Raw genomic sequence first — 16,876 nt, 5'->3', positions numbered from 1 at the left:
ACTGTCCCACCAAGAGAGTTCTTTGGTTTCCAGGACCGCCTTTCACACTGGCTTTTCCCAAGTCCCTCGGCCTCCCTTCTGCCACAAGGAGAGATCCTGAGTGGGCGTTAACTTTTAGCTCTGCCTGATCTTGCAGAAGTGCAAGCAAGCCAGTCTGCCCACGGCACTGACTCTGCAGGGCAGGCCCAGGACGGCCGTGAGCGAGGCAGGTGCCTCTGAGGGACTATAGTACCAGAGCCTAGGCGCCTCTGGTGGGTCTGGGTGTGAAACAGCAAACCGCCAGAGAAGACCGGAATGCTACTAGGTTTAAAAAATTCTACCCAGGTTCTGGAGCAATAGCATAGCTGGTAGGGCGTTTGCCTTGCACGCGGTGGACCCGGGTGCGATTCCCAGCATCCCATATGGTCCCCTGAGCACAGCCAGGGGTGATTCCTGAGTGCAGAACCAGGAGTAACCCCTGTGCATCACCAGGTATGACCCAAAAAGCCAAAAAAAAAATTATACCCAAATTTGTCTAGACTGCAAGTCCATCTTTTTTTTTAAAGTTCCTAACTAGCAAGAACGCAAACAGGATTTGAAAATCCCTCCCTCCTGCCTGTCCTCTCTAGGTGAAGACCTTCCCTCTTCGAAACTCACGCCCACGCGAGCTGCACATAAAGAGAGCCGGTCGCGATGCAGAGTCCGCGGCACGATTCCTTCTGTTTCTGACCCAGTGCCCCGGATCCTCAGGATCCCACTCTTGCCACTTATCCTGCCTGGAGCCCCCGACCGTAAATCAGCCGTAATGGAAGCTCCTCTCCTGGCTTTTATTGCGAGGATAGATGCTCTAACCTTTGTGTCTAAAGTGTTTACCTGGCTTTTCCATAGCTGACTCAGTAGAGTGGAACCTTTTAATGCAAACCTGCATGGCGTGCGGTCCCCGAGTCTATGTGAGGTCTTTATCATTCTTTCTGTGATTGATGGCATGTCACTCTTCTCTGGGGAGGAAGCCATATCTATTTCCTGTTTGCTTCCTTAGGTAGATGTTAAGCCGCTTCATCCAATGCTTTTTTTTTATTTTTAACCTCTTTTTTTTTTTTGATTGGGACTTTGAAGGTAGTAAGTAACGTGAAGGGAAAACGCAAAGCCCTCCGGTGGCCTGGGCCACTTGCTTGCCACCATATTAGACTTCCTCCCTGGGTCATAACCAGAGTTGACTTTTCTACACAGTAGCCAGTTTGCAGAGCAAGGTAATAGTTCATCCATCAATCAAATGCCACAACGTCAGGAGGGAAGACTGCCCCCTCCCTTCCTTTTTTGGTGGTACAGAGGACTGAGCTTAGCCTTGCAGGGTCCCTACAGCTGAGCCACATTCCAGGCCCCCGGGAAATCCCTTACTGAAAAGCCTTTAGCTCGGGTCAGGAGTGCGGTCTTGGTACCACATGCCTCACCCCCATCCCCAGCACTGATGGGTGTGACACCCTCACCCCCCCCCACACACACACACACAAGACAAAACATTAAAAATCTGTTTGTTTGGGAGTGGGCAGTGGTGGAGGGTCAAAGGCACTTTGGTGGAAGAGGTGGGGTCGAAATTTTACATGCCGATGCCGTAAACTCTTAACACTGTCCTAACTATGCCTAAGTGAAAATAATGCTTTCTTTTTAAAGACCAAAAATTTAAATTTTTAAAGATCTACAGTTCCATGGGCTGGAGCTATAGCACAGCAGGTAAGGCATTTGCCTTGCAAGCGGCCAACATGGCCGACCCGAGTTCGATTCCTCCACCCCTCTCGGAGAGCCTGGCAAGCTACCGAGAGTATCTCGCCCGCAGAGCAGAGCCTGGCAAGCTACCGGTGATGTATTCGATATGCCAGACACAGTAACAGTTGTCACAATGGAGACGTCACTGGGCCCGCTCGAGCAAATCGATGGACAACAGGAGGACAGTGACAGTGACATTGTCTGTGCCCTGCTTTCTCGGGCCCTCACTCAACCCCCTCGGCCCCCAGTCAGCTCCTGTGTCCCCCGGTCGGCACACACACTTCCCTGCAGTCCAGCTCACCGCCCGTGTCCCGTCATCTTTCCACTAGAACAACATGCGTGAAAGGTCTTTTTGGCGCTATCAGGGCATCAGTTCTAGGTATTGCCACCAGACACAACTCAGGACCTCTGCAAAGGGAGCTCAGCCATCACCTCTGAGCTGGGGAGGCGTGTACGGGGGTCTCAGGCCCCGTCCGTCCCGCAGGAGCCTTGTGCTGCCCCCTGGCCCCCCTGCCCTGCCCCTCCTAGCCCACACCTATTCTACAGGCTCGAGTTTGCAGGGCCGCTGTGTCCTTGATCCTTTCTTCTATTGTTTCTGTTAGATGTATCAATTCCTGGAATTGTGTCCAAAATGGTCAAAAATCTGGGCTTTTGTGTTATGAATCAAAGCTCTAGTTTAAAAAAAGAAATCGGGGCTAGAGTGATAGCACAGTGGGTAGGGCATTTGCCTTGCACGCGGGCAAACCTGGGTTCGATTCCCAGCATCCCATATGGTCGGTCCCCTGAGCACCGCCAGGAGTAATTCCTGAGTGCGTGGGCCAGGAGTAACCCCTGTGCACCACCGGGTGTGACCCAAAAAGCAATAAATAAATAAATAAATAAATAATCCCTTCAGCCACACCACTGGTTGCCTCTGGGGTTTGATGCAGTGGGTAGGGCACTTGGCTTTGAACACTGAGACCCGGGTTCAAGCCCCCAGCACCACATATGGGTCCCCCAAGTCCCACCAGGAGTGACCCCTGAGCACAGAGCCAGGAGTAAGTCCTGAGCACCACCGGGTTTATGTATGGCCTAAGAAACAGGGACGGCAAGGCTGAGAGTCCAGCGTAGTAGCAAAGCTGCCCGGAATTCCCGCCATCCCCCTTCTCCCTGGAAAACTTCTCAGAGCCCCTCTCCCTGCCTTTCCTGGTCTCCATCGCACACCAGGATGAACTCAGGGGCTCTGACCACAGGCATCCGGGGCTGGTGGGCACAGGCTCAGCATGCAGGGGACCAGGGCCAATCCTGGCCACCACACTGCCCCCTGAGCACTGCCAGTGGCCACCAGAAGCCAGGAGGGGACCCAGAGCGTCACTGGGTTTGTGATCCATAAACAATAAATAAATAAATAAATAAATTTTTTTTTTAACTTGCTGAAGAGATGAGGAATTCTCCTCCGTTCAGTCCCGGAATCCTTTCCTTCCTAGTCTGTCTCTGTGCCAGGCCCTGTAGCAGACACTGTGATATTGAAAGAGATTAAGGAGAGCAAAATGCTTGCTTTCAGGTATTTACAAGTTGGATGGGGAAAAAAAAACAGTTCCCTGGGAGCAGAGCGTAACGTCCACGGGGCTGGTCCAGTGCCCGGGACCCTTGAGTGACGCCGCCACTCTCGTCTGCTCTGTCCCCAGACACGCTTGTGTCTTCCAGCTGCTGCACCAGCCTGGACCTCATCCTCACCTGCCTCTTCAAGCACATCGCCAAAGAAGGCAAGCCAGGCCCGTGGGGCAGCGAGAGGCCCCGGGACGGCCAGAGGCTACTGCAGTTCCTACAGCAGCACCCCGACGTCCTACCACAGGTAACTACCTCACGGAGAAGGTTTCCCTGAAGCCGGCCAGGGTCCCCCTCGACAGCTCGCCAAGCAGTTAGATCTCTGGGGGTGAATTATTTTCTGGGACTATTTTTTTCCTGCAGGTAGAGTAGTCTGTTGGCCTGGGAATTTTACAGCCCTGTTCATCTCACCCCAACTAGGCTAGAATCCAAAAAAAAGAAAAAAGTGGGACCAGGATAGACACCCCCACAGGGCACAGACCTTCTGGAGGCCCACAAGCGATGGTGCCTTTCCTGGGTGCCCACCGCCTTGTGAGTGCAGCCACGTGTTGGGACTCTACCATTTTCCGGAGTCCTCGTCTCAGAAATAAAGGTTCCACGGGGCTGCACCGTCCTGCTTTGGGAACGTTCTCCCTGCACGTCATGGCAGCAACGTGCAGAAAGACACAGACATGTGGGGGAAGGGTGGTGGGCAGGGGGGCACCCGTCTTCCCAAGGAGACATCCAGTCCCACTGAGCTCGCAGGGCAATAGCTTTCTGTCGAGTCAGTCGTTTTGTTTGGCCCCGCACGACAGTCTGTGTTTTACCAATGCAAACACTTTCACACGGTCACTCGCCAGCCAGCCAGCTCCTGGAGTCAGCAGAAAAACATCACCACGAGGAAAGATGTGAGGGAAATGGAAGGAGACAGCACAAAAGACGCGTGCTTCTCGGCCGCCATCGTTGGCGGGTATTCAAGCACAGTCCCGTTAGGCTTGTGGAGGGGGACGCCTCAGCCGACCGCTCCCGGGTCATTCTGCTGGGGAGGGAATGACCGGGCAGACAGGGTGGGACCCGGCAGGAGGCCGCCGGCCTTGCACTCCTGGCGGTGGCCCTGGAGCTGTTCCACCGTGATGAGTCAGCAGAGAGAGGAGGGGAAAAGAACTCCCGCTTACGGAGGTTTTCAGCGGACGGGGCGCCAGAGCCGACAGAATCGTAAGATGCAGTTGCTCCCCTTAAAAGCTGGGCTTTGAGAGAAAGTTTCCTCTCCCTGGGGACAGTGAGACTGGAAGTTGCGCCACCGGACGGTCAGTGGCTGCAGAGAAAACGAGAGGGACGTGCGAGGAGAGGCCGTGGCCCGGAGGGCACCAGCAGTGCTTACGTCTTCGACGCCTCACGGGTGCACCCGTCGGGCCACAGAGACCTGCTCAGTCACACCGATCCTTGCACCACTCAGAGTCCCATGCACGCCCACTCCATCCCTCCTGCGCCCCGCTGAGCCTCTGCAGGGACGAATGATGTCCAGGCAGTCGGCTGTAGCCCTCAGTGGTTACAGGGAGAAGGTGGAGAGCCAGTGGCTGAAAACTTGTAACTGAGGGAGAAAAAACAATGACCTGGATGGGGCCAGACGCAGGCCAGCCCCAGCCCACTGTGGAACATGCAACGTGACCACCCCCAAACCTGCCCGCCAGCCCCCAGCCAGGATCACAGTATTATCCCATAAACTCTGGCAGGAGCTTGAAGTTGGGAGAATATTTTAGTAAAAATCAATAGGACGCAGCCCTCACTGAGCATGGGGCGGCCAGGCCAGGCAAGATTGGCCAGGGCAGGGGACAGGCCAGAGCGTCTCTCCCAGAATGACCATGCACTGGTTGGTTTAAGTAATTTCCGTGTTAATCGTACTTGGTAATCCTTTACTTTATAACACATGACTAAGTAGTGATATATCTTTATTAACAGTGGAATACATTCTATTTATTTGGAATGTAGGCTTTCAGATAGCATTTTAAATATTAATGCCCGGGCTCTGACAGTCAGCATAAATATGATTTGCATTAGCACCGGGTTATATCATCTTGAGTGCCTCTGATGTCAACTATTGGGTCTAGTAATATCTGACATCATCTCCTTAGGTCACTGACAACTTTGACCTCTATTCTTATGCACAGTTTCTGTAGTCTCCAAAGCTCTTTTGAATTGATTTGAAATTTTGACTCTTCCCTTTATGAGGCAGTAAAATTGATAATTATTCAGATGGGAACTGAGCGCTGAGTGAAAAATCAATTCCACCCGCTCTCTGCTGCGTATAAAATTACTTCTGAGTCGGCTGGACGGAGTGGATGGCCAGAGTAAAAGCAGCAGGCAGGAACAGTGGGAAGAATTAGCTGGACAGAGCTAATAGCCTGGAGGGATGGACTTGGAAAAGAGGGAGTGGGCCAGTTGGGGGTTATTATGAGCAAGGATGAGCCCATTGATCATCTGTTTACATCAGCTTTCCAAGACCTTATAAATCAGCCCTGAAGAGCAGCAGAACCCAAGATCTGGCCTCAGACCAGAGGGAGTTGGTATTAGATTATTCTCGTTTTCACACTCAGATGAAAAGTGAGCCATTGATTATTCATTGGTCGCCCATTAAATGCTGTTTTTATAGATGATTTGCCTATCACGGAAGGTAATGAACAGGGTTGCTGCTTCGGTTTCGGTTTTCAGAGCATCTGTGTCGGTTAAGTAATGCCTAACCCTATTAAAAGGAATGGGTTACAAATTGCTTAACAGTGCTGAAAAACTAGACCCTGATGACTAATTGTGCTCAGAGTTTAGGGAGGGGTTGTCAGCTCTTTAAACTTAACTGATGCAATGATCCTGCGATTATTTACTCGTTTGAACTCTCCTCCCCAAACCTGGACCTAACCGGCTCGAAGCTTCATTGCGGGAAGAGTCTCGGCTCCAAATTCTGAACGTTGATTTCTGCGAGCCAAGGAAACTGGAGGCTAGCCGGGGCCTCGCTTGCGGACAGGGCCGCCTGGGAGACGCGCGTCCTGGTGCCTCTCACCTGGAAACGTGCGGGTGGTGACCTGTTCTGCGGCTGGGGAGCCTTACGTGTCGCTGTCGTTCTAGTTTAGGTAGCATGCATAGAGTGGCGTGGAGGCTTAGAGTTTGGGCGAACCGAGTCACAACCCGCCCCCCCAGCCCCCCCCCCCACCAGCAAAACTCACTGTCCGCCACTGTTCCTGCACTGCAGATCTTTAATTAAAAAATCAGCCTACTTCAAATAAGCCACCATCCATCTCTGGCAAATAAATCTAACTCTGCAAGCATTATATTAAGTCCATTTGAAGGTCCATTATAGTGAAGTGAATCTATATTTCAAATAAGAATCGTTGTCTAGTCAGCACTACCTAGACTTAACAATTGGGAGGAACCCGGTCCACACCCAGGGGACACAAACATCACTGCCTCCCCCCCCCATATAACAAACAGATGATCCCGTACTGTGTGGCCTGCCTGGGTCAAACCTCAATTTTAAAAACAGACCAGAGCAGGAGTGATGGTGATTAGACAGTGATCTGCCTAAGTCATTCAGCAGTTATTATTTCTGCGATATATTTTTTTATAGTTTTGTCATTTGTTTCATATTTGCATCTGTAACCCATAGTCCGGCATTCACTTAGTTACGCCACCGAAGGAAACATTTGCCCAAATTAGGTCGAGGAAGGGCGTGTGTTTTTCTAGAATTGGAGGCCATTTCAGAGATAGAGCTGTTTTCCAGATAAGACTAGGACAGTGCTACCAACTGCATCTCTACATCAGGATTTCAATTAAGCTAATTGGTCTAGAAAGAGTAATACCCTCCGCAGAAGTGGAACAGGGACTGCGTGATTGTCAGTGTAACTGATTAGATTTTGCAATTAGCGAGGTATTTTTAGCAGTTCTCTACAATCTAAATATATTGAATAGGGAGGAATTAGAATATGTAGGTTTGAATTTACCTTACCCTCACTTATTTATGATTTCACTGACGGCGACTTTTCAGAAACCTGAAAAAAAGTTTTGCCTCTCGCTCTTTCCCCCCGTTCTTCCCTCACCCTCACCCTCACCCCCGTCCGTCCTCCACCCCAATAACCTGGCATTTAACTACAGATTGTGAAGAGCTGTCAGGAGCTATAAGAATCATACTTCAGTAGGGACGTAAGCTGAAAGAACATTCACCCTTTTCCTCTATCAGTCAGTCAATCAATGGAAATTGCTTTTGTATAGTGCTCTCCATGACATGCATCCCAGAGTGAATTACAGCAGGAGGGAAATCATCTGCGCTTTTTTTCATTTTTGTATTTAGATTGAAACGATATTGCGCAACATTTTGACATACGAGACATCTTTCATAGTTAAGATCCCATTCCCTACTACTAAACAGGAGAAAGCTCCGGCTCACGTTTATCGGAGGCTGAGCTCCTGAACCCTGCAGCCTCGGCGAGCCCCTCACGGTGGGAGACGCTTAAGCAAATGACATACCTTCACATCTCTTATCCTCTTTAAAAATAATTAGCCAGGCTTCCTGACGTTATTAAAGACTCTTCCAGTGAACCCTAAATACAACCGTGTTTCCTCCCTCTGACCCAGTCGCTCAGTCTGGCTGATTTGCATCGGGCTCCTTGAGAATCCGGCAGTTAGAGGGGTCGGAGCAATAGTACAGCAGGTCGGGCATTTACCTCGCACGTGGCTGATGCGGGTTTGACCCCCCAGTGGCCCACATGGTCCCCTGCGCCCGCCAGGAGTGATCCCTGAGCACAGAGCCAGGAGTCAAGCCTGAGCACTGCCAGCTATGACCCCACCCCCACCCCGCCAAAAAAAAAAAAAAAAGGAAGAAGAAGAATCTGGCAGTTAAATTAATAGAGCTAAAAGAATGTTCACAACCAGATCTGAGGATGATTGGACTAACAGGGCCTGAAGGAAGTCAGGAGTCGGACCCCACACTGCATGACAAGTACAGGTGTTTAGGGGGCTGGAGCGATAGCACAGCGGGGAGGGCGATTGCCTTGCACGTGGCCGACCCGGGTTGGATTCCCAGAAGAGGAAAAAAAAAATCAGTATTTGCACTGCTGCGCCCACACCCGTGGTCTTCCTCACAGCAGTCAACGCGTGGACTGCGTATTTGATTCTAGGAAAGACCTAATGCCAAAAACAAACACTGTCCTCCCGTTGTTCATCGATTTGCACGAGCGGGCAGTAACGTCTCCATTTTGAGACTTGTTGTTACTGTGTTTGGCATATTGAATACGTCACGGGTAGCTTGCCAGGCTTTGCCATGTGGGCGAGATACTCTCAGTAGCTTGCCGGGCTCTCCGAGAGGGGCAGAGGAATCGAACCCAGTTCGGCCGGGCTGGCTGCGTGCAAGGCAAACGCCCTACCACTGTGCTATCCTTCCAGCGTCTGCATCATCTGACTTATTATCGCCGTGTCTCTGTGCAGCTATGGTATCGTGATCACTGTCCTACAGACATAGAGGCTCCCGGGGGGGTGGGGGGCACACAAAAAAGGATTCGGTGGTAACTTTCTCAGAGCCACAGACAGAGTCAGAAAGGAAGCTGCCGTTCTCACCTAGGCCTGTCAAGCCCCCCAAGTCCACACGCTAACTTGTCCTCTGGGCTGTCCCTAGTCTAAAGTAGCATGTATGTTTTGAGAACTTTCAACGAGACGAGTCGAACTTCCATTAAGTCCCACTGGGGCCGTCCTTAAGGAGAAGGGCCGGGAACAGTTATCCAATTCCCCCAGCTCTGCCGCAGCCAGGACAAAACAGATGGGCCGCGGCCCTGGGAGGCAACAGGCGAGGAGACGGAGGTCATGCTGCCAGCTGGCGTGGGACAGGCCCGAGGGCTGTGCTCATGGAGCCGCCTCTCCACCCCCTCACCGCCGTGTGCCCGCCCAGTGCCCTGGCAGGACGCGGAGTCCCGAGGAGGTTAGAGTCTCATCAGGAAGAGCCTCTGCCCAGGGCTCCCCGGGGCTAGCTCGGGGGTCCACCCAGGTCTGCCTTTGCCCAGGGCTGTGTCCCTATGGCAGCTGGGAAGGGCTCTGCCTCTGGCCCTCCCCTGGTTCTCCCATCGGAGAGCTGCCCAGCCCTTTCTGCTGCAGAGAACAGCGCCCCCTACAGAAGCCTCTGCTTCCCTGGAAAAAGCCCCCCATCCCCCCACCCCATCCTACTGGGTCCCACAGCTGAGGTCCCCCAGAGCCCAGCCAAGGATGAGTTCATCAGACACAGCCTAAAGGGGGCCCCATCTCCTCCACACAGCCCTGAGGCACTTCTGGCTGCCCTGGGGGACGGTGAGACCACCCCCCACCTGGGGCTGCCAGACAGGCTAAGAGAAGTCAGAAACCCCGCATTCTCAACGTTGGTCACTGATTAAAAATTAACACCAAAAAATTAAAACCACTCTTCAAGCGAGCAACCTGGTAGACTCTCAGGACTAGCACGATAGTCCCCGATAGTCCTCCCAGCCTTCCTGGGTGTGGACTCTCCCTCCCTCTCCTCGCGTGAGCAGCTTCAAAACAGTGTCGTCCGTTAGCTTTGACGTGTGACGGGGACACCTCGCTATCTCCTGGAACTTAAAATGTCTCTCTGCCCTTCTGACAGGAGGGATGCCGTAAGCAGACGGTGAAATTCAGTGAGCAAAACCTTTGCCTTGTTTTGTTTCCCCCAAATCGGCGTGGTTACGTGTGGTGTGGTACGGCGGTGTGTATCCACGCACGCTCACCCTGACACGCTAAGTTCCTAAGGATCGGGTCAGAATGTCTTAGAGGACCAGGACAGGACAGCAGGAGCCAGGTGCCAACCTGGTAGTAAAACTCCAAGAGGGGGGCAAACTAATACGAGCGATGCATGCGTGACCGCCGCCACCCCCGTCTTGAAGTTAAAGTTTCTCATTTTAAAAGTAGGGAAAAAAAACACTAGCGTTCACGGAAAATGGTATCCATGAAGCTGCAAGAGCGTTCGCCTACCCGCCTCCCGCAGGGGGCCTCTGGCCCAGTGGTCCTTTGTTATCTGCAACCCCGTTATCTTTGTTAGACTTTCTTGTACTTTGTTATCTACAATCCTGATTTCATTTAGGAATGTTACAGAAATACTTGCCGAGTACCTCTTTCAACTGTAACCAAAAATTTTCTTGTACTTTCAAAGAAAAGCCAGTTAAATGGGAACCTGTTGTTGGCTTCTCTATCACCAGATTAGTGTTCTAAGTACAGTACCTGTCTTTACGTAGTAATTTCCCACCCAGAGATGGTCTCTACCTGCAGTCTTGTCCCAGTGCCTCACGAAGCCTGATCTGTCACGATGACCAAAGAATGTCTGAAAAACAAAACCCCAGAGTTCATTTTTAGGAGAACGGTCCACAGGAATTGGCAGCAGGTCCATACCTGGATATAGGATGAGTACACAATATGACTGGCAAAATCAGGATGATTTGTAACCTGCTGTATCTAATAACGCAGCGGAAACTCCACGAGGATTTTTTATTTAAACCTAGAGGAGGAAAGAAATAATAAGCCCTCCCAATTTTATCCTAAACGGTGCAGGCAGCAGAGGTGTTTTGTTGTTCTTCTGTGCCAGGACATACAGAAGTCTTTCTACCTCTAAGCGCAGTTTAAGGATGTAATCCATTGATAGCATAACTTGCCTTATTAATTGAAAGGGATGGAATCCACCAGATGTAGCCCAAACCAGCAGAGAGTTGGGTGACTAAGCAACAGTGAAGACACCATATTGAGTGAGCCAGAATTCAGTCTCCAAGTCATTTATTTCAACCGATGACAATACATTTAAACTCCTGTGCCTCAGCAGTGATTGATGGTTTAATATCATATATAATTTTTTTAATGAAGGAAAACCATTTAAATATGTTACCATTTGCACTGGTATTCTCCTATGTACATAACTGCATTTAATCATTTTGGGGATTGTTTTTATACTTGTGTAATTTGTATCCAAGAAATAACTGTCAAAGCCATCTCATGCTGTTGCTGGAAATGGCAGTGTGCTTCAGCCTGAATAGATTCATTCTTCCCTGCACATAATTAAGAGTGTTGGAGTTTTCACTGCCACCACATAGGAATTCCGTGTTTACATTTCTGGGAATGAGAAACCAGCACAGTGTGCTTTTTTTTTTTTTCTCACTTTCTGGGGCCATGATATTTTAAGTCCCTCAGTTCTGTACCCGTGTGTGATTTGAAGAGTTTGATTTTAGGACTTTTAATATTAAAATACAATAATAAAATTTTATTATCTAATTATAGGCGGGTTTAGCCTCTTATTAAAGTTGCTAAATCAGGCCTCGATTAGCATCATAATGGCACAGTTTGACACGGAATACTCAAAAGTCAAGTTCGATGGAGGGGATGGGTTTGTTTGGGCTTTGGGTTTTCCTGGGGTTTTGTGTGTGTGTGTGTGTGTGTGTGTGTGTGTGTGTGTGTGTGTGGTTAATGGCTGGGGGGTGGGGAAGGCCTCTAATACCTACCCCTCGCACAAAGTAAGCGGGAGGACATGCATGTGTGGAAACAAACAAGGGGCGATTTGGGACGCCGGAGAAGGAGTGGAGGTGTCCTCCGAGGACGGTCCCCTTAGGCAAGGCAGCTGGTATATGTAGCCTTTTGTTTATCTGCTACTGGTTTATGTAGCCTTTAGGCCGGCACCAGAAACAATCACTCCTCCAGGGTCAGCTGCTGGTCAGAAGCAAAGCAAGAAAAGATTTTGTGTTCAGATGCACAACCACGATTTCTGTGCAGCTGGTACCTGCTAGGCTGCACAGCGTGAAGGTGAAGGGTCAAAGAGGCAGTTGTTCAAGACTCAAGCATGGCTTAAAGGGACTTGTAGATTAATCTGCTTTATTAACTTCTGTATATTAGATAACTATTGCTGTGAATGACAGTACATCTTTTTGAATAAGTCGCATCTCTTTCTCTTTTAAATTAGCTTTTGAGTAATGAATATTAAATAGAAAGCATTTCAGGGGTAATTAAATGAAAACAGAATGATGTCATTTTACAATTATATTTGTATGTTTATAGAATAGGGGGATCGTAATGTTTTCCACAGAGCTTTAAAAAAAAGCCAGCTCTTCATAAAGAATTTGAAATGAGTAAGTCACATGTCCATCAGCCTTTGTCTTCGAGCGAAGACCGTCCTGTTGTTGATGACTTAGCACGAAGTCATTGGGTGCCTGGCTTGATGTGGCGTTCCCAGGGGCTCCAAGTGTTTTCTTTATAAATTAAAGTGACTGCAATCTGTCATCATTCTTTTATCCACAGTTTAGCACGGCCCATTCGGCTATTAGTCTAGGGCAAATGTTCTCAGAATAGCAGAGGCTTTGTAAACAACCAACAGGGGCCGGCTCTCCGTACTCGGGGAAAGCAGATAGAACATCTCCTAGGAGGAGGAAAAGCTCTGCTCCAGACGGGGTTAGCCCCGTAAGAATCAGAGGTTCTTTCTCACAGTCTCACCCAGTATGGCGACGTTTGGCAAGCAAGCAGGTTTTCAACTTCTTGGTAAATTGTGACTGGCACAACTGGCCATTGTTGTAAAATAAGTTTTACTAAATGTATCCCTTGAAAAAAAAAACTCTGTAAGGAGAATCTCTAATCCATGGAGTAAATACTGACTGGAAAAGTATTTTTCAGTCTGTGTTCTGAAGGAGTGTTTTTGCCTGCTGATTCCCAGTGGTCTTTGTTTTTCGTTTACAAAGTCTCAGTACAAGGAAGCACAGGACCGTTGCCCTCTGTTTTTGCATGCTCTCCCCCACCCCAACCCCTCTCTCCATCTCCCACTCTATCCTTCTGTCTCTCTGTCTCTGTCTGTCTGTCTCTGTCTGTTTGTCTCTCACTCTGTCTCTCTGTCTCTCACTCTATCTCTGTCTCTCTGTCCCTGACTGTCTCTCTGTCTCTTACTTTCACTCTCTCACTCTCTATCTCTCTGTCTCTCTGTCTCTGTCTGTCTGTCTCTGTCTGTTTGTCTCTCACTCTCTGTCTCTCTGTCTCTCACTCTCTATCTCTGTCTCTCTGTCCCTGACTGTCTCTCTGTCTCTCTCTGTCTCTCTCTTTCACTCTCACTCTCTATCTCTCTGTCTCTGTCTCTCTGTCTCTGTCTCTCTTTTACTCTCTGTCTCTCTGTCTCTCACTCTCTATCTCTGTCTCTCTGTCTCTGTCTCTCTGTCTCTTTCACTCTCTCACTCTCTATCTCTCTGTCTCTGTCTCTATGTCTCTCTCTCTCTCTCTCTCTCTCACACACACACACACACCCCACACTCCTGATTTGGGGTCTCTTTTGCACTCCCTACTTCTAGCATAAGCATAGCTGTTCTGCTCCAATCTCTGTCTCTGCGGACACAGGAAATCACCTTCCTCCGTCGCACCCAGGCCAGCCCAGGACTCCCGAGGAGGGTGTTCCGCTTGTCTGGGTAACACAGACAGGCCATCTCGCTTGCCCAGAATAGACGGGGCTAGGAGCGATTCCTCCCCTGCCACTCCCAGATGGAAGAGCCTTTACCCTGCTCCTCGGAAGGGGCTAGGCCTTTTCTTCAGGAAACCGCCTGCTTATTGCCCGCAAGTCTGAGGGGACAAAAGAGTCACTCAAAAAGAAGGGCGGCCTCAGACTCAGAATTGAGATAATGAAGGACTGTGATGAAATAGGAGGAAGAGATGATTAACATGTATGAGGTTTGCCCTGAATTCTAGACACCGTACTCAGCACTGCGCGAGGTAGTTACTTGTAATCTTCACTTTCTATCCAGAATACGAGAGCTCCGGAGTTCTGGGCATTGAGCACCCTGCCCGCCGTCACACAGTAGTCGAACCTCTGGGTACTGATGACAGCTCACCTCTGAAATGGCGAAGGGACAGGACTGGCGGGGGTGCTAGGTGCCCATGGAAGGAAGAGGCCCCCTGGCCTTTGTCCTCGCCCATCCTTCCCTTTCCGAGGCCGACAGGACAAATGGCGGGCCAGCGTCTGCCTTCTCTTCCTGAGTGAAGGGTATGAGACCGTCTCGGTTTCTTGGGGAAATGGCAGGGTCTAAAGTGAGGGTTGGCTTAATGAATGACGCATGATTTGTTCATTTTACCATTATTACGGGGGGGGGGGGTTCACGTGCTGGAAAGGAAGTCTCGTGCAATGTTCCCCAAGTAGATTAGCGGGCTTAGCCACATGACTCAGCATTCCTGATTCATTTCTCCCCTAACTCCTGGGAAGAACCTAGGCAGCGGCACCCACAGGTGCTGGCTGAGCTTACAGAGTAGAGTCGGGAGCTAAGGCAGACTTGCCTTTGAAGGACCAGGTGAAGCTCCCTAAGCCGGGGACCTTTGGTGAGTTGTTGCTGCTTCGTGGGCTCTCCAGAGCTACCCCGGGGCCCTCAGTGCCTGCAGACTCCCCGCTCTCAGGCTCCTGACATCCCACACTCCTTTTTCAAAGCCGAGTCTTCGACACTCTCTGTGTGTGTCGAGGGTCCTACTGGGCAACAGTCAGAGCAGACAAGTTTCTCAGCCGACGGGGCGGCTTTGCCCACCGGTCAGACCTCTCCCTAACCGTTTCCTTGGCAGAGTCGCTTCACCTCTTTGGGGACAGTAGCACCCACCTCAGCCAGAAGAAAGAATTCTGAAGCTTACCCGGCACCCGGGGGCTGAGCCACTTCCTCCTGTGGCCTCCCACCACCTCGCCAAGGTTTTTAGTCCAGACTCACTGTCTTAGCCCCACCCCCCCATTCCATCTCTCCCTTAGCCTCCCCTGGAAAAGGTCAGGGGCACGTTTCACTGAGGCCGTGTGAACAAGGAATTGGAAACAAGCTGCCAGTAAGGACGGCGATGACCACAACAACGACAAGGGAAGGGCAAGGTTGGAACCAGAAGAGAAGTCTCCTCGGCGCCCAAGAGAACCACCAGAAAGAAAACTCGAAGCCAGAGCTCTGTGCTAATGCCCGCACTTAAAAGTGGCATCTCGCTTTCGAGGGACAGAGCAGCTCCACCAGGGAACTGAGAGCGTCAATTAGTGCTAAGTGCATTTAGGGATGATTTCTCTGAGACCCTTCAGGAGGGAGGGAAGCGAGTGGATGGGTGGGCAGTAAGAGAACGACGGATACCCGGCCTCGGCTTTCAGACCTCAGGGAGCCATGTTTCGTTGCATCCAGTACCACAGTGCCCGGCGCATAGTAGGGATTCTCATAACTCTCTGAGCCATGAGGAAGTGTGAGAAGTGAGACCGAGGAAGGGAAGGAAGGGAGGGAGGGAGGGAGGGAGGGAGGATGGAAGGATGGAAGGAAGGAGGGAAGGAAGAGGGAGGAAGGATGGAGAGAGGGAGGGAGGAAGGGAGAGGGAGGGAGGGAGGAAGGAAGAGGGAGGGAGGAAAGGAGGGAGGGAGTGAAGAAAGGGAGGGAGGGAAGGCAGGAAGGAGGGAAGGAAGGGAGGGAAGGCAGGAGGGAGGGAAGGAAGGAAGGAAGGAAGGAAGGAAGGAAGGAGGGAGGGAGGGAGGAAGGAAGGGAGGGAGGATGGAAGGATGGAAGGAAGGAGGAGGAAGGATGGAAGGAAGGAGGGAAGGAAGAGGGAGGAAGGATGAAGAGAGGGAGGGAGGAAGGAAGAGGGAGTAAAGGAAGGGAGGGAGGGAAGGCAGGAGGGAGGGAAGGAAGGAAGGAACGAAGGAAGGAGGGAGGGAGGGAGGGAAGGAGGAAGGAAGCAAGGAAGGGAGGGAGGAAGGAAGGAAGGATGGGAGGAAGGAAGCAAGGAAGGGATGGAGGAGGGATGGAGGGAGGAAGGATGGAAGGCAGGAGGGAGGAAGAAGAGAAGGAAGGGGGAGGGAGGGAAGGCAGGAAGGAAGGCAGGAGGGAGGGAGGGAAGGAAGGGAGGGAGCGAGGAAGGAGGGAGGGAGGAAGAGAGGGAGGGAGAATGGAGGGAGGGAGGAAGGGAGAGAGAAAGGAAGGGAGGGAGGAGGGAAGGAAGGGAGGAAGGAAGGAAGGAAGGAAGGAAGGAAGGAAGGAAGGAAGGAAGGGAAGGAAGGAGGAAAGAAAGGAGTAAAGAAAGGAGGGAAGGTAGGAAGAAGGGAAGGAGGAAAGGAAGGAGGGTGGGGGAAGGAGGGAGGGAAGAAAGGAGGGAAGGAAGAAATAAAGGACAGAGGGGAGGGAGGGAGGGAAGGAGGGAGGGAGGAGGAAAGGAAGGAAGGAAGGAAGGAAGGAAGGAAGGAAGGAAGGAAGGCAGGCAGGCAGGCAGGCAGGCAGGCACTGTCAGAACACACAGTACTCTGTACACAAGTGGAGGTGCACCTTCCACACAAGAAGATGGACCATAACGCGGTCGACCGGGCGGGTAGGAGCCTGGAAGGGCCGGCCTGTGGGGCGTCTGCTCCCCCGGAGAAGTTGCTCGCTCCCTGGGAGAGGGAGCAGTGCTCTCGGCCCGGCCCGGCCTTGTGGGGCTGGAAGGCAGCTGACAGAAACCTGGAGGAGAGTGACTCGAGTGATTTAGGAGAATGGAAGGGCTGGCTTATGGGGCCAGAGGAGAGAAGCTAAATATGTTTAGCCTGCCTAAGTGACAACTAAATGGGGCATTT

At 51.1% G+C, this 16,876-nt stretch overlaps 1 protein-coding gene across 1 annotated transcript in view; it reads left to right on the top strand.

Annotated features, from left to right (window-relative positions):
* Window positions 1-16,876, top strand: part of RANBP17 (RAN binding protein 17) — a 243,532-nt gene that overhangs the window by 214,754 nt on the left and 11,902 nt on the right. Inside the window, exon 25 of the mRNA XM_056133105.1 lies at window positions 3,411-3,577. Coding sequence (XP_055989080.1) covers window positions 3,411-3,577 — 167 coding nt within the window. The remainder of the gene's footprint in view (window positions 1-3,410; window positions 3,578-16,876) is intronic.

This window comes from Sorex fumeus, unplaced genomic scaffold (genome assembly GCF_029834395.1).
Source record: "Sorex fumeus unplaced genomic scaffold, SorFum_2.1 ptg000097l, whole genome shotgun sequence".
Taxonomy (NCBI): Eukaryota; Metazoa; Chordata; class Mammalia; order Eulipotyphla; family Soricidae; genus Sorex; species Sorex fumeus.
This window is presented reverse-complemented; position numbering and strand designations above follow the sequence as displayed.